General features: G+C 36.2%; 2 protein-coding genes across 6 annotated transcripts in view; one reads left to right on the top strand and one right to left on the bottom strand.

Moving 5' to 3' along the window:
• The window catches only part of PEX3 (peroxisomal biogenesis factor 3), a 35,533-nt gene extending 24,837 nt beyond the window's left edge, over positions 1-10,696 (top strand). For both annotated transcript variants that reach the window (XM_024747883.1, XM_024747885.1), the window contains exons 10-12: positions 1,359-1,481; positions 7,267-7,363; positions 9,738-10,696. In XM_024747883.1, the coding sequence (XP_024603651.1) occupies positions 1,359-1,481; positions 7,267-7,363; positions 9,738-9,821 (304 nt within the window). In that variant the 3' untranslated portion in view covers positions 9,822-10,696. The remainder of the gene's footprint in view (positions 1-1,358; positions 1,482-7,266; positions 7,364-9,737) is intronic.
• Positions 1-24,926, bottom strand: part of FUCA2 (alpha-L-fucosidase 2) — a 53,748-nt gene that overhangs the window by 18,119 nt on the left and 10,703 nt on the right. Inside the window, exons 4-9 of one of the 4 annotated variants that reach the window (XR_003003593.1) lie at positions 24,530-24,740; positions 24,095-24,285; positions 16,817-16,925; positions 15,477-15,576; positions 8,795-8,949; positions 7,004-7,058 (exon numbers count right to left, since the gene is read on the bottom strand). Coding sequence is in view for 2 of the 4 variants with exons in the window: in XM_024747881.1 (XP_024603649.1) it covers positions 15,436-15,576; positions 16,817-16,925; positions 24,095-24,285; positions 24,530-24,740 (652 nt within the window). In the remaining 2 variants the exon portion in view is untranslated. Of the gene's footprint in view, positions 1-7,003; positions 7,059-7,376; positions 8,950-14,875; positions 15,577-16,816; positions 16,926-24,094; positions 24,286-24,529; positions 24,741-24,926 lie in introns of those variants that run through there. The other 3 variants (XR_003003592.1, XM_024747882.1, XM_024747881.1) reach the window with 3 other exon arrangements.

A 24,926-nucleotide genomic window follows, 5' to 3' on the forward strand; every position in this document is an offset into this window, starting at 1 on the left:
CAAGGTTGGCTGTCCTATTTATTATCTGGTCAACCTTGATTGAGCCACTTAACACTCGTTGAGGTAGTTCTATCATTGTGAAATCTTAGTGGTAATACCAGTTCCATCCACTTTATCTTAAGTGATTAAAATATCAAAGTTTCTTTTCAATTAAAGATAATTTAAGATCATTTTTTCTAGTTCTGTTTAATGGTCAAATTATATCCTTTGTTTATAATATTTTTTCATAATCTTGAAGAAAATCAGCAAATTTTTAGGTTAACTCAGCTACTGACTCTACTATCTGAATTCATCAAGTTCTAGTCCCTTGACTTTCTACAGTAGCGATCTCCACCTTTTTCTTATTCAAACCACTCCATGAAGCTCTAAGAAAAGGTCATCAGTGAACTTTTGCCAAATCCAGTCAACATGTAATGCTCATCTTACTTGGCCTTTCTCTAGTAATTGACACTGGTGATCAAGCCTTTCTTGAAATTCCTTTCTCTTATGGCTTCAATGAAAAATCTAATTTTTCTCTCAGTTCTCAGATCATTTCTTCTTAGGTTCCTCTATGCCTGCCTTTCCTTTAAATATTAGTGTTTCCCAGGTATTTGTTCTTATTTCATCCTCAGGCTGCCCTAAGCAATTTTATGTACTCCTATTAATTTACTGTCTGTATGTTAGTAATTCCCAAACTTACAGCCCTAGCCCTCCACTCTCATGAGTTGAATTGAGATTTCTACATGTCGAAGATAGAACTAATCTGTTCAACTAGGCAGTTTCTAACTCTCATAGCATACATATATTATTCTTTATATCAAAGAGTTTTTGTGAGGTACTGACATGATGTAACAAAAAGAGCTTGAACTTTAAGATCAAAAAGGCCTGGGTTCAAATTCTGGCTCCCATATTTACTAATTACATAACCTTTGGACAGATTTCTTCATCCCTCAAGTATCCAGTTCCTCATCTGTTGTACATGTTAATAAAATATTCTGTTTCACTGGGATGATATGATAGAGTATATAAGGCAAACCAATAACCTGTGACTATAAGAGGATTCCTCTTCAAGTGTTTCCTCAAGAGAAGTAATACTATTTATTGATATTTATAAAAATACACTTATAAAGTGCTGCCTAATGTAAGAAAATCTAGCAAAATGCATGAATATTCTCATTGTGTTGTGCTAAATAATAAGCTCACTTTTTATGCTTAACTTTTAAGATTGACTCCTTGATATATTTTTATAGTGTTTTAGTCTAAAAACTAAATTGTGACTAGAAATGTTGGTGGTTGTCAAAGATAACCACATCGTTACTGAATCTGTGTCCTTTTCGATTGAGAATCTGAAAAGTAACTTATCCTCTTATTTTGTGTAGTCCAGATTTTAGTACAGTTTTGAATACCTGTCTAAACCGAGGATTTAGTAGACTGCTAGACAATATGGCTGAGTTCTTTCGACCTACTGAACAGGACCTGCAACACGGTAACTCCATGAATAGGTAAGAAGACATAAAAGAATGTTATCAGTCTAAAGAATGTTCTAATAAAATAGTGCTTTGGGATGTGTTTATTTTTTGTTCCAGGTAACAAAAATATCTTAGAGGATAAATTTGAATGTTTGTTTTTTCAACAAATTAAACTCTGTTCAACCAATGACTCCTTCATTAGGAGGAGCTCTTTCAGTATTCAATATTAAAACTTTTCATTTCTTCCAAAAATTTTGCCACTATATAAAGTACTTAAGTTGTGAAACTATTTTTCTATAGGCCAAATTTCAATTATTGGGGCTTTTTAGATTTAACTCTTTAGAATACAAAACTGAAAATGTTATTTAAGTTTTAATGTTTTCTCTTATATTATTCCAGTACTATAAGCCATAATTAGCCTGTATAATTCAGCCAAGCATTCTTGTTTCTAAATTCCCACTTGATGAATTATCTCCTAGTTCTACAGCCCTTATTGTAGGATTAGGAATGTTTAGTTAGTGCAATTGGTAGTGATTTTAATCATAACTATTACTAAGTCATGGATTCACACTGCCAAAAGATATCTTATGGTTTTATTATATTCTTATCATCTCAGCATGAGCACCTTGAATCTCCTATTAGGATTTACACTCTTTTGCAGTTTTTTAAGTTAAATTCAGAAAATAATAGGTACTAAATCAATGTTAACTGACTATAAACCCATCTGTTAAAATTAAGGGTAACAGTAACTGATATGCAGTATGTATGTGCAATGTCCAATTTAATTCTGAAATACACAGGGCAAGATTATTTTATTTGCCCAGTTCTCTGGGACCCATCTTTATTATACAAAAAGGAATAATTTGCAGTTAACATTGAGGATTTGGAATGCCTAGCATCATAAAATTTATTTTCTGAAGCAATTTAAATATCATCCTAAAATCTTCTTTAGCAGTTCTTTAAATTATCAAAAAAAATTTCAGCCTCTATAAAATACTCAAGGTGCTCCAGTCAACAAAATTTCACTATAATCTCTACCTAGCAGAAGTATTAGTCATTTCCTGAGTAGTTATAAGAATTGTAATAGTTGATATAATATAAACAAATACTTGATCTTATACACTAAAGAATTATAGAAATTATGTTACAATTACATCAGCCATTGATAGTCTTTTCTGAACTCCTGTAGTACTCATTATCACTCCTGTAGTACTCAGTGTTTATACTTAACTATTGGCAAAGAGAGAAAGTATCACTAATTATGTGTACTACAATTAATAATCCAGAACCCTCAAGAGAATTAACAGAAAAATGATGTAAACTAATAAAACATTAAATTTTACATATATATGTATATATTACATATGTATATATTTATGTATATACTATATATACAACATGTGCATATAACATGTGTATATATAAACATATATATATATAATATTAAAAGTTTTCCTATCACAAGAAACAACCCAATAGAAAATATGATGGATAAACATGGGATGTAAAAGAAAAACTATACACTTAAAGTATGAATATAGATATGAGTCCTAAATAAGATATAAACAAATGAAATCCAGAAATATATAGCAGTAATAATAGTGACCAGTACTTCTGTTTTCTTTTTCTACATACAAGTATGATAGGTATTTTTCAGAACATTATCTCATTGAATTCTTAAAATAGCCCTAGGAAGTAAGTACTAGTATCTTCCTCTTGCCACAGGTGAGGAAACTAAGACAGAGAAAAATTAAATAATTTGTGGTCACGCAGCCAGCGAGTAGTAAAGCCAGATGTTCACTCACATTTGTCTCACATCAGAGCCTGGAATTTCTAGTTATTCTCCAAGACTGTGACTAATTAGGGTTTATTTTAAGAATGCAAGGAAGTTTAAACATTAACAAAGTTATTACACTAATTCATAACATTAATAAGTTAATAGGACAAAAAACAAGCATCATCTTCAGTGTTGCTGAAAAAGCATTCAATAAAATATAACTTTTATTACTGATAAAACCTCTTCTAGAAATAAAAAATCCTTTTTATATAATAAAATATTTGAAATCAAAAGCAAATGTTATACTTAATGGCAACACACTAGAATTATTTCCATTAAATTAAAAACAGTATAAAAATGGTCACTATTGACATATTTATTCAGCATCATTTTATTATTCTAACCAGTGCAGTAAGACTAGGAAGAGACAATTTTGAGAACCAAATTCAGGAATGCCAGTGATTTTTATACATTTATTTTGCAAAGAGACACTTACTGAATGTTTATTACTGTATAATGAACTGTTAGTTGACTCTTGATTTTCTAAGTTAAATTCTTATCTTCAGAAAATGACATTAGTTTCAGAAAGGGAGAGAAAAAAGTTATTGTTATATGAAAGTGACATGATTTTATACTTAGAAATCCAAGAGAATCAGCTAAAATTTGTAAAGTTAGCTTCCCAAAATTAATCTATAAATGTGGTCAAAGTACCATCAAAATCCACTGAGGATTAGAGAGTGGTTGCTTTGTTATTTTTGAACCTGAAAAATTGATAGTACTGGGCTTCCCTGGTGGTGCAGTGGTTGAGAGTCCGCCTGCCGATGCAGGGGCCACGGGTTCGTGCCCCGGTCCGGGAAGATCCCACATGCCGTGGAGCGGCTGGGCTCGTGAGCCATGGCCACTGAGCCTGCGTGTCCGGAGCCTGTGCTCCGCAACGGGAGAGGCCACAACAGTGAGAGGCCCGCATACCGCAAAAAAAAAAAACAAAAAAAAAACTGGTAGTACTAAAGGAGGAATAAAGGGCTGAGAATACTCAAGAAATTATTGAAGAAGTAGAGCAATGAATACTTTCCCTATAGAACATGTATTATAAGGTACAGTTATTCAAATAATATGTTACTAAGAATAGATGAATCAGTGAAATCGGATATAAAATCCAGAAACAGGCTCTAAAATATACAAGATATAAAATATGATAAAAGTGAGGAAGAGATGTATTATTTAGTAAATAACGGTAAGACAGTCATTGTAAGATGACTAATTGTAAAATAAAGTTAGAGCCCTTCTGTACCATACTTATAGCCAGAAACAAAAACAAAAGCAAAAACCAGGGGGTTTAAACAATCAAAACATAAATGAAGTGATAGAAAACAGGTGAATATTTAGCTGATCTCAAGATGGAGAAAGTTTTTCTAAGAATGAAAGTAAAGAACTTTATATGAATAAAATAATGTTTGGCGGTAAAATTTAAAAGTTAAAGATCAAGCAAGTTATAACTTTATAATCAATATTAAATGCAAATGATATATTGGGGAAGTATTTGCAAATTATATGCATCATATACAGAGGTTAATAGCATTATATACACATCAGTTAAGGAAGGAAACCCAAAGAAGGAGATGGTCAGAGACACAAACATAATTCACAAAAGAGCATGTAGAAATGACCAATTTGTCCATTCATCTAAAATCTGTTTATTAAACATCTGCTGTTTATCAAGTACTTTACTAAGTCTCTGTCCTCATGGATCTTATAATCTAGTAGGAGAAACAGTAAACATAATTGCATAAACTACGATAAGTGTTATATAGGAAAAGAATGTTGAGCATATAATAGAAGTATTTGAACAAACATGGAAAGTCAAGCAGAGTTTGCAAGGAAATAATTTGAACAAGAACAAAAAGATGAGGTCTTAGACAGAGTGAGGCAGTTGACATTCAGAGCAGAAGGCATAGCGCAAAGACTTTGAAGACAGGAGGACCACAGTAACACTTCGAGGACCTGGAAGACCAGTGTGGTAGCTGAAAGGATGGAACTAGGGAAAGAATGGTGTGAGATGAAGTTGGAGAATTCAGCACATACAGGTTATGATTGTCAGCTTGAGAATGCTGGGGAGCCACTAGAAAAGTGGCAGGAGAGTGACAAGATGGGATTTACATTGTAGGATCACTTTGATTGCTTTGTGAAGGTGGAATTGGGAAAGTAGACATTGGGGGTGGGACATAGCAATGGATGAATGAAACTTTTATTAATCGTGTCAACAAGTATGTTTTGAGCACACACTGCACCAGGCCCTTTACAAAGTGCTAGGATAATACAGTGAGTGAGGTAGGCATGAAACCACATGGACCTTGTGTGGTAGTGCTGTCTTCAATTTCTGTGGAAGACAAATTCACTAACATATAAAGAGACACATGAAACAAAAATCATGACAGGTTTTGAAAAATGCTGCGAAGGTACCAAGGGGGAGAAGTGGTGGGGTGGGGGGTGGGATGGTGAGATGAATTGGGTGATTGGGATTGACGTGTATACACTACTATGTATAAAATGGATAACTGTTAAGAACCTGCTGTATAAAAAATAAATTTAAGAATTCAAAACAAAAAAAGAAAAATGCTGCAAAGGTACTGTGAAGGAGAATAATGACTGATCCCTTCAGGAATGCATAAATCTCTCCACTTTTTTCATTTTAAGCATTCCCTCAAATCTTAGCACAGCATACTAGTTAGATACCATAGCTTCAGCATTTTCATGATATTTAAAAGGAAAATTTTAGTGTAGTCCCAGGTTTAAATGTATGAAATGTGATATTTTATGTAATAAACCAAGCCTTTAACCCACACACAAAAAGTAGTTTCATTAGTTGACAGTCATTATATATATAGTCACACATAACATTCATTCATTCATTCATCCAGGAAATGTTTATTGAGCATTTACAGGTTAGAAGGTCATTGCTGTGGTCTAGAGAAGAGATAATGCTTAGTGTGGATAGGTTTGGCAATGGGGAGAAGTAGACACATTTAAGAAATATTGAGGATTGTGGAGAGGCTGGATATAGGCAGGAGAAGGAAGTACCGATGATCCCAGGTTTCCTACTTACTCAGCTGACTAGATGACAGTACAGTTCACTGAAGTAGAGGAAAAAAATTTTGATATTGCTAGTAATTAAGAGAAATACAGACCAAAACTGTGAGATGCCATTTTCAGCTATCAGACATATGAAGGTTAAAGAAAAAGATAATGCTTGATGTAGAAAGAAGGCATGATAGAGCAGGTGTCCTCATAAACTGTTAGAGAAGCAGAGAGCATTTGGCAATATACATTTTAAAGCTTAAAAGCATTCATACCCTTCGACCCAGTAATTTACTGTAAATACAAAAAGTTATTTATATTAAGGAATATTAGGCAAAAACTTAAATGCCCAACAGTAGGGAGCTGATGATACAAATTGTCACAGCTAGAGGATGGATTACTATATAATTATTAAAAAACAGACAAAAACTTTGGAAGAACTTTTAATGAGATGGAAAAATGATTATAACCTGTGAATAAAAATGCAAAACAAGTGTTGCTTGGGAGGTTATAGTTGTGTGTTAAAAACACAAAAAGTATAGATACGTATATATAAAAAATTACTGGAAGGGGCTTCCCTGGTGGCGTGGTGGTTGAGAGTCCACCTGCCGATGCAGGGGACACGGGTTCGTGCCCCGGTCCGGGAAGATCCCACGTGCCGCAGAGCGGCTGGGCCCGTGAGCCATGGCCGCTGAGCCTGCGCGTCTGGAGCCTGTGCTCCGCAACGGGAGAGGCCATGACAGTGAGAGGCCCGCGTACTGCAAAAATAAAAAATAAAAAAAAATTACTGGAAGAAATTAATTATGATGTCAATTGACATCATAGTTGTTATTTCTAGGTGGTAGAATTATATGTGGTTTTTATTTTCTTATTAGTACTTTTCAATGACTATTACTTTTATAATTAAAATATTAAGTTCCTATAAGATAATATAAGAAAATAATTATTACTGTGATGATTTTTCAGTCTTTCCAGTGTCAGCCTGCCTTTAGCTAAGATAATTCCAATAATAAATGGACAGATCCATTCAGTTTGCAGTGAAACACCTAGTCATTTTGTTCAGGTAAGAGGAAAGCTTGGGGGTATTATTAAAAACAGACTGTACTCTTGGTTATGGTCCTATTTGTCCAACATAAAATTACATTTCTCTTCTATGATATTTGTTCAAAGAAACCAAAAACTTGAAACCACATGTAGAGTATGGTAGAATGACCCATGAGAGTAATAACGTATCATGGCACTTTTATGAGGTTGGGAATACCTTTCTCCATGTTATAGTCCAACACGTGTTAGACAGACTACATTTTAGTCCAAATACATTCTAGTGGTCAGTTGAATTTACAGTGTTACTGTTTTGCATTAAGCTGTGCTAGTAGAAAAGTTGAGCCTTGAGGCAAATCAGCAAACTAATTCCTCACATTTTGAGGAAAAATTTAAAATTTTTGTGGGAAAGTGAAGCATCTTAATAGCTAATAAATACAACAGTTAATAGTGCACCAATATACTGCTCATTAAAAACCGCACACTCAGTCGGTTATTTAAATTTTTCATTAGACTACCGATAACTCCATCTCCTTTCTTAGGAAAGCATTTTAGAATACATTGAGTAAGACTGATTTTATTAAAAGGACAACTTTGAATCCATAGGTTTTTTTCCAAGTCACTTGCAAACTTGGAAACTGTATAACAAGTAATAAATCACTCACAATACACCTCAGTTCCAAACCACTGCCATAATGTGCAGTGCGAAGAGACCTAAGTGTAAAGATGGTATCTTCTCAGTATCGTTTATCTCTGTGGCTTTCTGCTTGAGGACATGAAGAGTCCTGAGACCATGGGTTGTAATTCTTCCTTTCTCTGTATAGTGTCATTAGCTTGTCCTTAACGTGCTACTTTTCCTCACTGTTCTCTTCAGTCTTCTGTGTCATCCTCTCACCCATGAGAATTAGCCATTCATATTTCAGAAGAAAGAATGAATAAGGCTGATCTCATTTCACTTAATTTTAAGCTTAATTTAAGCTCAAAAAATCTTAATTAAAAACTTAGTTTAAAATTTTCTGTTTATTTTTTAAAATTTTCACATGTATATTAGTGTGAGAAAAAAAGTTATAACTTCTGGCATTTAAACCTTAACTTTATCTTTCTCCATTTTCATGAAGTCTCTGGCTTCATCAGTAAGCTGTTCATCTTGACAAGTGGGAAATACAGCTAAGCGTAATACAACACCAGCTCTGGTGCTTAAGTAATTTATGTTCTACATTAATTAAAGTCTGTATAATTGAGGATGAAGACAAAAGGTTTCAACCTAGTAAAAACATCACTGATACGAATGCTTAGTAAATTTTCTTAGTGTGACTGGATGTAGGTTGAGTTTATAAACTAGACCATTAATTGACAAGACTTCCACCAATTTTTTTAACTATGATTTCTATGAGTTAAAATGCCACGTGGTATTCAGAGAATTTAACCTTGAATTAGTGAGATCAAGACTTACCTAAGCTCACTTGGGTTTTCTGATGCTTAGGAGAGAACACAAAGGATAGGTTCACTTCTTGTTTCTCTGCTGCTCACAGGGCACTTAATGGTTTCTGTTGTCATAGATCCTTTCACTATCTGGAGAAGCCTATGGACGCCTCCTCAGAATAATGCCTATAAATGCATATTGTAAAATACATAGGTTTTAAAGAAAACCAATTGTATACAGTTTTAAAATACTTTTAAAAATCAAATTTACGATATAGCAATATTGCTTCTTTGTTCATGCATTAAATAACAAGATGTAATGGCAGTTCGTGTAACTTCCACAACTGTCTATCATATGATGTAAAAATGTCTGATTTCTACTAAAGGCAAATTCATAGGTTCTGCTACTACTATCAGTTTGTTGCTTACATTCATAACTGAAGGAATGCTAGATTTTAGATGAAGGTTAATGAAAATAAAGATGTGATTTTTTCCTTATCTACATTCACAGATCCCTTAAGAACCCCTGTTCTCGGGTGTATATGTGTGATTATGTATGTGTGTATATGTAATATATGATATACTACATATATTCTATGTTAGAAAGTAATATACCTCAATCATGTCATGTCAGCTTCCAGCAAAAGTACCTTTAGACTTGTGTAGTGCTGTAATCATTTATTCAACAGATACTCTTCTAGCACTTGACACACACAGAAATCCATTTGAAGACTATTTTGGGTCTTCTTCTCTAAGCCACACTTGAATACTTATCATATCCACTATGCCTCACGTAAGAACTTAAACATCTCCAGGAATTTATTATAAGAAAAACTACTTCTTTCATTAAATGGTTTTCTTTTGGGCCTTAATGCCACAAAACTTAGAGCTAACTTTGTTGCTTGATTACAGAAATGAATTCTGATTATCTGTTCTTTTTATAAACTGTAATGTTTTCTTGTTGTCTTTGCTAGGATCTGTTAATGATGGAGCAAGTGAAAGACTTCGCTGCTAATGTGTACGAGGCCTTTAGTACTCCTCAACAACTGGAGAAATGATTTTTTCCTTCAGGAAGAACTACAGTGGAATTCATTTGCTTTAAAAAATACACTGAATAAATCAACTATATAGAGGGTAATGATTTGGTACTGAAATGTCTAATAAAAATATATTCATAATCAAAGTCTTCATTTCATAATAAAATAGATTTATTTGGCATCTTAATATATTTTTTTAAAGTCATCAACAAACTGGTTTTTGTGGGCATATCTGAGTGTACACAGGGCAAATGTCAGAATTGTTAATAATTTGTTACACCATGGATATTCCAAACTGATTAATGTAGATACTTTTTTTATATAATAGGAAATTCAGTATACTTTCACATTAATACTGAGGTAAAATCTGTTTGGGAAGTAGGTGTGAAGTCTGGAAAATAATGCTATTTAATCATTAAGTTCTCTGGACTACAGTATACAGGAGTGAATCAGACTTCCAGTTAGTATTCAAAGGGATAAATTATTTGTCTTAAATATACCTGATTGAGGACTTCGTTTTTTTATAGAAATCAGTTAATTTAGCAACTGTGATCGGGACTTCCCTGGCAGTCCAGTGGTTAAAACTCCCCACTTCTCCTGCAGGGGGAACGGGTTCGATCCCTGATCCCTGGTAGGGGGAACTAAGATTTTGCATGCCGCGTGGCACGGCCAGAAAAAAATAGGGAACAACTATGATCAGCAGTTTTTTTCTTTACTGTTGTTAACAATCCTTAGGAAACTACATATTGATTTAGGGGCAAAAATTGTGTTGATGCCGTTTACTCACAGCTATGATTAACTACTGTACATAGTTTCATTCGTTTTTTGTAAATAATTTTAATAACTTACTTTGTATTGATTTTGAACAGTGAATCTTATTGCAATAAAGTATTTTAGTAAAATATGGTTTTATTGAGTTAATACTTTACAGCTATTAATTTATTTGTCCCATAGCATTTTTGCTGTTATTTTTGGAGATTACACTAGTTTTCAAGTTTCATTTTAACTGGGAATTGTTGCTTTCTTTTAACTTATTTGTTTAGAAAAAATAAATAGCATTTCCTTCTGAAAAGAAAGAATTCATTGTTCTAGTAAATCTATAGTTCTTTATATGGGTAATTAGAGGAGAAATAAATGAGTCATGATCGTCATTATATTAGATATATTTTCAGTAGCATAAGAATATTTTCAGTAGCATCATTTTATGTTATTTTATTTCTCTAACATATAACATATAGCTAAATAGTAGAAGGTAGAAAATGAGTTGTGAAGTCTCTTCTAAGGCCAGGTTAGGCCTGAAGCCAACCACTAGGGAATCTATGCCTAGAATATTTTTTTAAAAAAACAAAAAACAAAACAAAAAAACCAGAAAAAATAGATGTAAAAGTGGAGAGGAGAGCAAATGCTTCTTTTCAAAATTTGACAGAATATAATGATGTTATTTCTAATAGCGTGGTGGAAAAACTGTATTTTGGAAAATTAGTAAATGTGTGTGTAATAGGGCATGCATCTCTTCCAGCAATATTAACCCAGGATTTCATCCAAGGAAATTTTGAGAATGAACAGGTGCAGCCTTGTTAAGGATAGAAAGCTGATCATCTGAAAATTATCACCTGGAATCATCTACCTCTGTAGAGTTGTAGCAGTTTTAGAGATGACAAGGTAAAAACGACCTGTATTTGAAGCTAATTGGACTTAGACATTATAAATTTGTCTTCTAATTGTACAGTAGGAGCCCTTTTATCTGGGACCCTTAGTTGTTTGGTTAATCCAAGAAGTCATTTAAAGCAGGGTATCATTTAAAAAATAACACATGTATTCTTAGATATTTTAACTTAAAATATAAATAATCTTTATTTGCCAGTTATTGAATGTAGGACCCATGTCTTTTCTACCTTTTCAATGTAGGTCTGCTTCTAAGGGTTCTCTAATTTTCTTATACAGATCACATGTATTACATTATATAGTTGTAAACCAGGGGTACAGAATTCTTGTAGATTTTTGTTATATTTCCCTTCAACAGGCTCAGTAGTTGTGGCGCACGGGCTCAGTTGCTCCATGGCACGTGGGATCTTCCCAGACCAGGAATCAAACCTGTGTTCCCTGCATTGGCAGGGGGATTCTTAACAACTGTGCCACCAGGGACGTCGTTTTACAACTGTTTTACCCACAATTAATTAACCAGTACATTTAAATCGGAAAAAAAAAAAAAAGGCAACATACGTTTATCTAGTTTTTCCAAAGTATTCAACTTGGTTTTCACAGAAACTGTAACTGTTCACACTCATTTCATCCGCTTATGCAACATGATAAAAAGTTCTACTGGTATAATCAATTTGGTAACTATAGTAGTTTCCTAGAACTGCCATAACAAATTACCACTAACTGTGTGGCTTAAACAATAGAAATTTATTCTCTCACCATTCTGGTGCTTAGAAATCCAAAATTAAGGGCTTCCCTGGTGGCACAGTGGTTGAGAGTCTGCCTGCCGATGCAGGGGACACGGGTTCGTGCCCTGGTCCGGGAAGATCCCACGTGGCTGGGCCCATGAGCCATGGCCACTGGGCCTGTGCGTCTGGAGCCTGTGCTCCACAACGGGAGAGGCCACAACAGTGAGAGGCCCGCGTACTGCAAAAAAAAAAAAAAAAAAAAAAAAAAAAATTCCAAAATTAAGGTGTCAGCAGGGCCATGCTCCCTCTGAAGACTCTAAGGAAGAATCCCTCCAGTCCTTCCTTGACTCTTCCAGCTTCTGGTGGCCCCAAGAATTCCTTGGCTTTGTAGCAGCATAGTCTCTGCTTCTGTCTCCATATGGTCATCTTTTACATGCTTGTGACCCCCGCATCCAGTATGATCTTACCTCAATATTTACTTTAATTGCATCTGCAGAGACACTACTTCCAAGATCATATTCTGAGCTTTTGGGCAGACGTGAATTATTGGGGAACACTATTCAACCCATAACAGTAACGAACTCAACTAACCCTTGGTAAACATATATTGCAGCAAGTGAAAATCAAGGTGAAGCATGTGCCAGACAGAAGCCTACTAACTGAAAGCCTGCAGCTTGCCTGGGCGTCAATCAGTACGCTTTTCCAAGAAAATGGAGAGCATCCGTTAATCTAGTGAGTTGGTTAAATGGAGATTACTTAAAACAGCTTCTACTTTCTCCTTCAAACTTGTATAAATGTGTTGGTTACTGTGTATATATAAAAATCTGATATGAACAATTATTTATTTCTTTGCAAGTTAGGAAGGTTTTTATCTAAGCAGGTCTTTTACTTACAAAATTGAAATGAACAGAAGGCAAAACATCTGTCTTGTTTTCTGTTGTCCTAATTCATATTTATTTGACTAGCCTGACCTTTTAAAGTAATTGTGTTGCTTCAGTGTGGCACTCATAAGAAAATAAGATAGAGCCTTATTAAAGTGATATCCATATTTTAAATGATATCAATGTCTAAATCATTCAGTCTAATAATCTAGCTTTGCTTGCCTTCAATATTTCTCATCATTAAAGAAAAATCCAAAGTTACTGAAATTCAAAACAAGTCAATTTTGTGCCTATTTAGTAACTCTGGGAAAAGGCACAATTGCTTGGGGGGATAAGAACTATTGGCTTAAAATAGGTAATAAGAGCTCTGGTTTTTAATTATCCTTACTATAATTCTTGCCCTCCATACCAATGATAATGCTAAGAATTTGATGGAATATTTTAAAAGGCTTGTTATGAGTCCCACTTATAGTATATTTCACATATAAGCAAGATATACCTTAAATAAACTTAAATTTGGTGTCTCATTCTGTTTCATATATAATGTCTGGTTATTAGCAAAGCATTTTATCAGCACCTCTGAATGCTGAGCTGTATTTTATCATTTAGCTCCCTCACAGCTACCCATTAACTAAACCCTATACCTAACTATAATTTGCTTAAATAGTTCCATTTTCCCTCTATATTCTCTTTGTATTTGTAAAGGTCAAGATGGACAGGGTAGGAATTTAAATGATTGACAGGTTTTTAGTCTCAAAAATACTTTCTTCAGGGCTTCCCTGGTGGCGCAGTGGTTGAGAGCCTGTGCTCCGCAACGGGAGAGGCCACAACAGTGAGAGGCCCGCGTATGGCAAAAAAAAACACAAAACTTTCTTCAAACAAACAGATGACCTCACTTTTATGTTAAGATTCTTCTAACCCTGTTTATTTGGGTTTGTTTGAGGGCTTTTTTCCTTTTTTTGTTTTTCCTTAGTCTAGTGTTTGCGATCATGTAAATCTGTCTTTGTTGGACCTCTAATAAAATGTTACTTGGGATTTAGAACTCTTAAAGTACTTATTCATGTAAATACTTCAGCATGGTTTCAAAATTTTGGTAGTTGTAGAAACTTCAGCAATGAATAATTTTTTTTAAGATTTTCAACTTCAAGATGATTTTAGAAAATAAATATGAATAGTATTTTATTTCCCTGTCTACTTGACGCATTTATAGGGAACAATGAGATGTCCACATTTGATTGATATGACAAAATGAAGCCTGTAGCACTTCAAATAAAGATCTAGCCATGTGGAACATCTTTTGTTAAGGGGAGTGAGTTCTTTAATCAGTGTTTCTTTAAATTTACATCAATATCAGTATTATTTTTGCTTCATTCTTAGGGAAGATCTGAATAGACTTCCTAATTTTCAGCTAGCTGTTCAATTTCAATTTGCTTAAAAGCATATACAGGAAGTAAATTTATTAATTTAAATTGGTCCTCAAATTAGTCCACCTACAAAAATAGGCCCATACCTCCAATCCCACACACTTACCTCCCCCTGCCAAAGAAAAACGTGAAAGAATACATACTAAAATATTGGTAGTGGTGATCTTAACAGTGATTTTGCCTTTAAGCATTTCTGTATAATTTTAAATATCTATAGTGAACATATCAGTTTTATTACCAAGAGGGAAAAAAAGACAATTTTTTTTTATAAAGAGAAAATTACTGTAAGCATTGGAAATAAATATTAAGCCAAATTTATTATATACCTATGAACCTCTATTAGTCGGCTAGGGTTGCCATAATAAATACCACATATAGGATGGCTTAAATAACAGTAATTTATTTTCTCACAGTTCTGAAGGCTGAAAGCCCAAGGTGTCAGCAGGTTTGGTTTCTCTTGAGGCCTCTGTCCTTGGCTTGCAGATGGCCACCTTCTCACTGCATCCTTACATGGTCTTTCCTCCATATGCTTGCATCCGTGCTCTTCCTCTTCTTATAAGGACTCCAGTCATATTGGATTAAGGTCCCACTCTTATGACCTCATTTAACCTTAGTTACTTCTTTAAAATCTCCAAATACAATCACATTGGGGCTTAGGGCTTCAACATGTGAATTTGGCAGAAGACACGACTCAGTCCTTAACACCACCAATTCCTCACTACTCTGAAACAAAATCCCCACCTCTGAATCACACGTGGAAATAAATTCAGTGTGAAGGGACATCAATAGCAAAGTGCACTGGAGAGTTAAACCAGTTATGTGAGTAATTTAGGAAATTCTGGGCCAATTTTACATTTGCTTTCTCTGTGTGCTACAATTATAGAAACCTGATACATTCTAGTCTTAGATATAACTGCATCAAGAAGCACTCTACTGCAAATCAGGTCACATTAGTTAGTGCTAGAGCCCAGCCCCACTTACAGGGCATCTGATGAACAGTTAGCTGAGGCAGTTCTACCATGATGCCATTTTGCTCCAAAGGAGTCCATTGAAGTGGCTGTCCATGTCCCAGTAGTTCAACCTGAAATTAAAAACATACACACAAATGTCTGCAAGTGTATCTCTGACTCCCTCACTTTATTCGGAAGGAGTGGTTGATATCTCTTAAAAAGCAACATGGACAGAAGATTCATTTTTTACTTTTATTTAGTGGATTACAGGCTGTTTTAAAATGAGTGTATACATCTGTCTTGCTCCCATATTACTCTCAAAAGTGTGCAGGATTTGGGGAAGAATTGTAAAGATTGAATAGGGTCAGGGTAGAGAAAATTGTTCTCAAACCAATCTGCACGACTAAGGCCTGCCCAGTTCTCACACAGAATGTTTGAAGAAAGGCTCAGCTTCCTTATCCAGCCACCATTCCCCCCCAAGATGTTCCAATAACCTCCACTAATCAACAATACCTAAGTGTGATCAATTATTACTGTAACTGTTCTATATTCTTCGTCTTATATAAGGTGAATTTCAATAAGTAGTTTTTTATATATCTGTGGTTATTTTGAACCAGAAAACTTTGCTTATCATATAGAGTAATATAAAAACAAAACCCGTGAACTTTCAAATAACAGTATTAATGGCAGCCAAAGAGAACATAAATAAAACAAAAAGATAATGTCATGCCCAGGACACTAAGCTGTAATTAAACATCAGATCTGAACTCATCTCCTTTTCTGCCTGATTGGCCATAAGTGTTAGAAATGAAATATGGAAAAATGATTCAAGGAAAAGCATTTGGACAATTCATATCCCAGAAAATTTTCAGTTTCTTAAAAATAATCTATAAAATATATCAAAGTGAACTCAATGCCAGAGCTGATGGTTACAACTGTGAGATTAACCTTTAATTTTCCCCCAGTTTTTTGTGAACTTGAAATGGTGGGGCCATGACATCTCATAGTTATTCAGATGTGTTCTGGGGTGGGATGTCAGGGGAAGAATCTGGACTCCAGTTTTACGAAAAGATTCATTTTGGATGCATGCAGTGAGCCTGAACAACATAGAATGACTGTGAAGAAGATATTTTAATTGATATGCATGGAGATAATATAGCCGTTTTATAGGTTTGGTTTTCTGGGAAATGAAAGAAAACTTTCAAAGGTTTTTGCCAAACATTGCCATTGATGAAGTCCATTTTTAAATTACTCTTATGAGGTATAAGAGGAACACATATAAGGCTCACCCTGAAGTTAAAAGTTATGTCTTCATCAGGTTATTCTAGTCAGCAAGTTAAAGGAACAATAAAAGACAAAATTCCCTCTTACCTCTGTTGCCCCCAGAGTAGCTTTGGGCTGACCAAGAAACAGCTGTCCTGATGTGGGCCATTTGAGAAACATGGCATAGACCAATTTGTTTTTAGGTTTGGACGTGTACCTGGTTAAAAGGGAATAAAAGCATAGTAATATTTCTCATTATTTATGGGTCAGGTCTAGAATTATTTTACAGAGATACTTCCATTCAGTAAATATTTACCAACGTTTTTGTTAATAGAGTGAAGGAAAACTAGCCTGATGGTAGCATAAAAAGCACCCAGAAGTGTTCTGATCCCAATTCCCGTGTATGTGTGTGGAGTGGGGGAGAAGTTCCCCACACCACCAAGCAATTCTCGGACACTAACTGGGTGTCCTACAATTCAACTCAATTCTGACACCATCTACCCAGAGATAGTGTCAGATTCTACAGGTTAAGGGTTTAGTCCTACAAGACTGCCCCCTCCCCAAATTCAGACACCAGTCACAAATCCAGATTGTCACCTGGGCTTCTGACCCACAGGCTGTAGATTGGAGCTTCCTACGACCCCCTCCTTGAGTTCAACTAATTTTCTAGAGCAGCTCACAGAATTTACAGAAACATTTTACTTCCTGTATTACAGGTCTATTATAAAAGGATATATCTCAGGAACAGCCAGATGGAAGAGATGCACAGGGCAAGGTATGTGGGAAGGGGCAGGGAGCTTCCATGCCTTCTCCAGGTGCTCCATTCTCCCTGTACCTCCACCAATCCAGAAGTTCTCTAAACCTCATCCTTGGGATTTTTATGGAGGCTTCATTAGTCATTATTGATTAAATCAATGACCACTGATGATTGGTTCAACCTCCACCCTTTCACCCCTCCCTGAAGGCCATGGGCAACCAGCCCTCATCCTTTGGTAGTGTCCAAAATCACCTCACTGACATAACGAAAGACACCTTTATGGCTCTCATCGCTTAGGAAATTCCAAGAGTTTTAGGAGCTCTGTGCCAGAAACAGAAAAAGACCAAATATATATTTCTTATTATAAATCACAGTTATCACAGCACCTCTCTTCCCCACTTCCCCAGTGCTAAAAGGAATTTCTTGGAACCGAGATTTTTCTAGTACTACTCTTCTTCATCAGACTTTTCTCATGGAGCTGGAAACAGGTGGGGGAATGTGAGCAAAGAGCATAAGATGCAAGAATAGATGGCTTTCCACCTGATGATCAAATCTTCATATTCCTTCATTCAACAGGTATGTATCTGTCAATGCTGGGCCCAGTACCGTGCTTGGTGTTAAGAATACAATAGAAAACAAAACACACTTAGTTCTTGTTCTTGTAAAGCTTAGACTAGAGTGAGGGAGAGAGACATCAAATAATCACACAAATAATATAGAAGTGTGATTTTTTTTTTTTTTTTTTTTTTTTTTTTTTTTGTTGTGGTAAGACTCTCAACCACTGCGCCACCAGGGAAGCCCCAGAAGTGTGAATTTTTATAAGCACTATGAAAGAAGAGGAAGTTGAAAGATTATAATAAAGGCATGTTTTTACATTATACCATTAGCAAGAAAATGAGATTTAATCTGAGACTTAAAGGATGAATGTGAGCAAAAGGGAAAAGGTAAGAAGAGTAAGGTCTAGACAAAGAAAACAGAATTCATTCATTTTTTCACTCAATTATTTGACAAATATTTATTGACATCTTAAAATGGTAATCACTGTTTCAGAGCCGGAGACATAGCATTGAACACAGTCCCTGTCCTCATGGAGCTTACATGTAGTGGAGAAAATTAGAATGAGCAAAAAAATATATGTCAGATGATGATTAAATGTTATGGAGAAAACTGAAGCCCAGTAAGAAGAATAGAGCATGCCTGTGTGAAAATTAATAAACAGGAAGCTCAATTAAAATAGAGTCAGGAGACCATAGAGGGGCGCTCCCATGCCCTGCAACAATAGCAGAGCCCAGAGGAAGTAGGAAGGCTCCTCTTATTACCTGGCAACAACTCAGCCAATGAAAAGCCATGGACTCTTCATTTACTATAGCTTTCCCAACTTCCTTTTCCCCCCAGTAAAAGAGTTCTCCTTCCCTTGCTGTGCAGGGGCTTGCATGTGGCTTGCCATGTTTGCAGACCCCAAATTACAATTCTTTGGTGATCGCAAGTAAACCCACTTTTGCTAGAGAAATAACTGGCAGTCTATTTTAGGTCAACACTACGTTGGCAAAAAGGGATCTAGGTGTTCTTTTAAATAAAATAGTCAAAAAAGAAAACTACAGACCAATATCACTGGTGAACATAGATGCAAAAATCCTCAACAAAATACTAGCAAACAGAATCCAACAGCACATTAAAAGGATCAAGCACCATGATCAAGTGGGGTTTATCCCAGGAATGCAAGTGTTCTTCAATATACGCAAATCAATCAATGTGATACACCATATTAACAAATTGAAGGAGAAAAACCATATGATCATCTCAGTAGATGCAGATAAAGCTTTGGGAAAAATTCAACACCCATTTATGATAAAGACCCTCTAGAAAGTACGCATAGAAGGAACTTACCTCAACATAATAAAGACCATATATGACAAACCCACAGCCAACATCATCCTCAATGGTGAAAAACGGAAAACATTTCCTCTAAAATCAGGAACAAGAGAAGGTTGCCCACTCTCACCACTGTTATTCAACATAGTTTTGGAAGTTTTAGCCACAGCAATCAAAGAAGAGAAAGAAAGAAAAGGCATCCAAATCGGAAAAGAAGAAGTAAAGCTGTCACTGTTTGCAGATGACATGATACTATACATAGAGAATCCTAAAGATGCTACCAGAAAACTACTGGAGCTAATCAATGAATTTGGTAAAGTAGCAGGATACAAAATTAATGCACAGAAATCTCTTGCATTCCTATACACTAATGATGAAAAATCTGAAAGTGAAATTAAGATTGTACATATACATATACATATCTGATACATATGTATCAGATATGTATAACTGATTCACTTTGTTATAAAGCAGAAACTAACACACCATTGTAAAGCAATTATACTCCAATAAAAATGTTAGAAAAGAAAAAAGATCAGAGGATTGTTAGGGGATCCTTTGGCTCCTCTGTGTTTACACTAACCTCAAATTAAATATCTGTACATTCTGTCACATTAATTTAAATCTTCACTCAACTTACTTTGTTAAAAGGAATAGACAACTTGTTCTCAAGGTAAATCAGTGATGAAGAAAACAGAAAAAATCATAGACCTTCTGATTCTCTAGACTGATTCCTTACTGATTTGGAGACAAACTTCAAATTTTTAAAAATTATTTTGAGCCATGTTAGAAATCATAATCACTCTCACATTTGGTAATCTGAAGCAGTTTTAATTTTTTAAACCAATGGCATTGCTGGAAATTACCTGACCCCTAAATTTTAAAATGTGTTCATTTATTCAAAAATTATCTGTGACTACAATATACCTGGAACTCTTTTAAGTTCTGGGTGTACAGCAATAAAGAAGAAAGTCTACATGCAAAAAAATAAAAATAAATAGAATAGTCAAGGAAGACCTCTTTGAGGAGGTGGCATTGAGGAGACCTGAAGGATGTGAGGGGGAACCACGTGAGCAGAGGAAGAGAACAGCAAGCACAGAGTCCCAATGCAGCAGTATGCTTGGCCTGTTGATAGAACAGCAAGGAGGGCAGAGTGACTGAAGGAGAGGAAGTGAAGGATAGCATGATAGCCAGTGAGATCACAGAGACAAGGTGCTCATTTTTATAGGACCTTATAAGCCTTTGTAAGTCTTGAATTTTTCTCTAAGACTGGAAGCCGCTGGAAGAATTTGAGCATGGGAGTGTCATAACCTGACTTATTATTTAAAAGGTTTTGTAGCAGATAGATTAAAGGAGCACAGATGGGAATAGATCAGACAAGAAGCTACTGAAATAATCCAGGGGGGAAACGATGGAGACTAACGGGAAGAGGGTTGCCACAGACAGGATGAGAAGTGGTCAGATTCCAGATATATTTCAAAGATATGATGAATTTACTGATGGATTGGCTGTGGGATGTAAAAGAAAGGGAAGTTAAGGACTCTAAGGTTTTGGGCCTGACAAGCACCTAAAAGCATGAAGCTGCCATTAACTGAGATGGGGGAGACTGTGGGTGGAACTAATTTAGAGCAAAATTTTAAGGACCTAAGTTTTGGACACAACAGGTTTAAGATGCTTTATTTTTAAGTGGAGACACTGACTAGGAAGTTGAATATATGATTCTGGAGTTTAAAAAAGATGATTCCACTGCAGAGGTCATCAGTATGGCATTTAAAGCCCTGAAAATAGATGAGATCACCTGGGGAATTAAGATAAAGAATAGAAGTCCAAGGGCTGAGCCTCAGGGCACTTCAAGGTTTAGTGGTCGGGGACTTGAGGTGGAACCAGCAAAGGAGACTAAGAAGGAATGGCCAACAGGCACAGTGAAGACAGAGACAGCCATCACCTGGGGCAAATGCTGACAGTAAGCTCAGATGATAGGGACCGCGACTGACCCAGTGAGGGAGAGGTTCCTGTGGACCTGGATAACAGTGATTTTATAGAGTGTGGGGTGGAAGTCTGACCAGAGTGAGGTTAAGAGGAAAACTGGAGGGCTTACCTGGTGATGCAGTGGTTGGGAGTCGTCCTGCCAATGCAGGGGACAAGGGTTCAAGCCCTGGTCCAGGAAGATCCCATGTGCAGTGGAGCAACTAAGTCTGTGCGCCACAACTACTGAGCCTGCACTCTAGAGCCTGTGCGCCACAACTACTGAAGCCCGCGTGCCTAGAACCTGTGCTCCGCAACAGGAGAAGCACCGCAATGAGAAGCCTGCGCACTGCAGCGAAGAGTAGCCCCCACTCACCGCAACTAGAGAAATCCGCGTGCAGCAACGAAGACCCAACACAGCCAAAAATATACATAAATAAATAAATAATTTTTTTTAAAAAAAGAGGAAAACTGGAGCAAGAAACTGGAGATAGCAAGTAAAAAACATTCTTTCAAGATGTTCTACTATAAAGGAAAGTAGAGAAATGGGAAAGTAGCTGGAGATCTAAGTAGGATGGAAAGAGTTCAAGATGAAAAAAAACAAAACAGGTTTTTATGCTGATAGGAAAGGATCTAACAAAGAGGGGAAATTGAAGATGAGGAGCAAACGGGGAGAATTGCTAGAACAATATCCTTGAGTGGATAACCTGGGATGGGATCCAGGATACATGGGTTTGCTTTAAAGCCAAAAGCGAGAGCATTTGACATTATGTGTGTGTGTGTGTGTGTGTGTGTGTGTATTTCTAGTCACATTTAGCTACACAGGGGTAGATATGGAATAAGTAGAGCTGAGTTTAATCAAAGCTGAGTTTTAATGAGTACGACAGAGGGAAAGAGAGTTAAGGAGTTGAGGGTGGATGCACTGGAGTGATGCATAGAATCTGACTTGGATAAGGAAAAAGAAAAGACATGAGAGGGTTGAGGCAGGAGGAAGAGAAAACGTGACAGAATTAAAGGCGGCAGATCCCTTTGGAAGCTGAAGTGAGCTAAAATATAAGAGGTGGGAGTTAGACAATGGAATGCTTCAGACTGAGAGCATAGAAGGAGTACAGTTATTGGAAATACAAGGTCTAAGGTACGACTAACAGAAGGGGAAAGGATCCCTAGAAGGGAGGAGGTACCGGAACTGAGGGGCCAGCAGATTAGAAGAGCTGTGAATATTGACATTAAAATCACTAAGAATTATGTGAAGAGTAGTTCTGGGGACAGTAACAGTGAGCCAGGGCTAAAATGTCAAAGGATTTCAAGGATAGCCCTGGGAGTCTAGATAGTTTAAAGATGCAGCAAGGAGGGGAAGCACACACGATGAACCTGCGGGGGGAAAGCTCCTCTGGTGAGGCAGGGATAGCAGGCCACTGGGCTCGGTGCAGTGGAGCCAGGCTACGGCTTTATAGGTCTTGCTAATAAGTAGTTTGGCTTTTATCTTTACTTATTGAAAGAAAATGTAATGGAATAATGGTTAACCATTGTCAAATCACAGATCAGACACCCTCATAGTCAAATACAAACAGAAGCAAATTCTAAAACCCAATTTAAACTAGCCTCTGTAAAATGAAAGATTGGTTCTGAGTTCTTATTGTGGCTTCTCCCAGACCCGGCATTCTAAAATTCTATAGTCAATTGCTTCTGTGTAGACTGCCTTACTTGATTTTCTTCAATGAACTGACAATTTGTTTTAAGTCATAAGTTCAAGGAAGATTATTTAGTCTAATCTTTTTTTTTTATTTTTGGCTGCATTGGGTCTTCATTGCTGCGTGCGGGCTTTCTCTAGTTGCAGCCAGGGGGGTGCTACTCTTGGTTGCGGTGAGCAGGTTTCTCATTGCGGTGGCTTCTCTTGTTGCAGAACACGGGCTCTAGGCGCGCAGGATCAGTAGTTGTGGCTCGCGGGCTCTAGACCACAGGCTCGGTCACGGGCTTAGTTGCTCCGCGGTATGTGGGATCCTCCCGAACCAGGGCTCGAACCCGTATACGCTGCATTGGCAGGCGTATTCTTAACCACCGCGCCACCAGGGAAGCCCCTAGTCTAATCTTTTGATATATACTTGATCAGGCTGTACTCGCTTTGGTGGCAACACAAGGTGAATTTTTAGAGCTTCACTAATACTACTCTTATTTATATATGTTAAGACCGCACATCAGAAACCACCGTATTTGCAGAGTCTGACTCATTGGCCCATAGAACTTTCCAAAGCTCAGAACCTGTGGCAAGGCTTTTATAGGAGCTACTAGTTAAAAGAAAAGTTAGCCAGTTAAGATAATTTTAAAGAAACTTCAGGTTTAGATTTATTAGAATAGGAACAAGGTACAAGATTTTTAATCAATTTAAATAATGCTGTTATTTTTGCAGATTTTAAATATTTTTTCTGCCCTTCCGCACCTCCTGCTAATTTGATGTGATGTAACACCTGCAAAAGTTAGAATTTACCTGACTAAACCTGAAGTCTCTTTTGGATTAACCACTCAGCATTTTTTTTTTCATTTTTCTGAATGGCCTACAATTTTTGTAAGAGCTGAATATTTTTCCCTGAAATCTGTCCACTGTTTGGAGGAATCTAGAGATGATTTCAGCTCAATTTGATAAATAATGTGTTTTAAAATATGCTAATTTCTTGTAGAGTAAGTAAAGAAAGTGTTTTGTGTAGGTGGGCATTCATCCCATTTCCTTTTTTATTTTACTTTTCTCTTTACCTCTGAGAAATGTTAAATGCCTTCCTCTATCTAATAGTACTTACCATACATCTGGGGTGACAGTGTCATTCTGGGATCTCCAAGCATGGGTGTCATAGATGGCTTCTCCATTGACTTTTAGCCAGGTCCCCATTTGCCTTAATCGCTCCTCAAAAATTGCAGAAATGGTGCCATCTTTTGTGGGCCCAATATTCATCAAAAGATTTCCTCCACATGAAACTGTTTCTACAAGTTGCTAAAAAATTAAGAATAAATATAGTTCTTAGAGAAAGAAAACAATTCCATCCTGAATGTGTTAACATGTGGTATTTATGGACTTAGACATATATATATAGTCACTATCTAGGAGAACACACATAGAAAAAAGAGTAATGTCCTGTGTTATAGACCATTGAGCTATACAATTTAGAAAAAATAATTCTCATACACCTACACTATTACAAGTGTTACCATAATGGTCACCAGACATTTTACTGTACCTTCACCAATTCTTCAATTGTAAGATAGTCAGAGATTCCACCATTCCTCCTATAGCCCCAGGAAAACTGGTCTATTGTCATGCAGTTTTCCCATTTATGTGGCAAAAGATGTCCTGGGTTATAACGATCACTGCAAGTATAGTAGCCGCCGTGCTTACAGATGCTACCAGCTCCCCAACGGTCATTGGTGACCACTGTGTCCCGAACTGGGCTGAAATGAAAAGGATGATTTTTTTTTTAAAACAAAAAGTAAAAAGTTTTTACACAAAAGCAGTGTCACTGAAAAGAGTTCTGACTGAAATTCACTCCTGGAAAATAACCGTAGTGGAATATAATACAAAGCTCATGATTTTGAAGTCAAAGAGACCTGGGGAGATTGTAGTCCTGGCCTGTCACT

The sequence above is a fragment of the Neophocaena asiaeorientalis genome, unplaced genomic scaffold (genome assembly GCF_003031525.2).
Source record: "Neophocaena asiaeorientalis asiaeorientalis breed wild unplaced genomic scaffold, Neophocaena_asiaeorientalis_V1.1 scaffold123, whole genome shotgun sequence".
Lineage (NCBI taxonomy): Eukaryota > Metazoa > Chordata > Mammalia > Artiodactyla > Phocoenidae > Neophocaena > Neophocaena asiaeorientalis.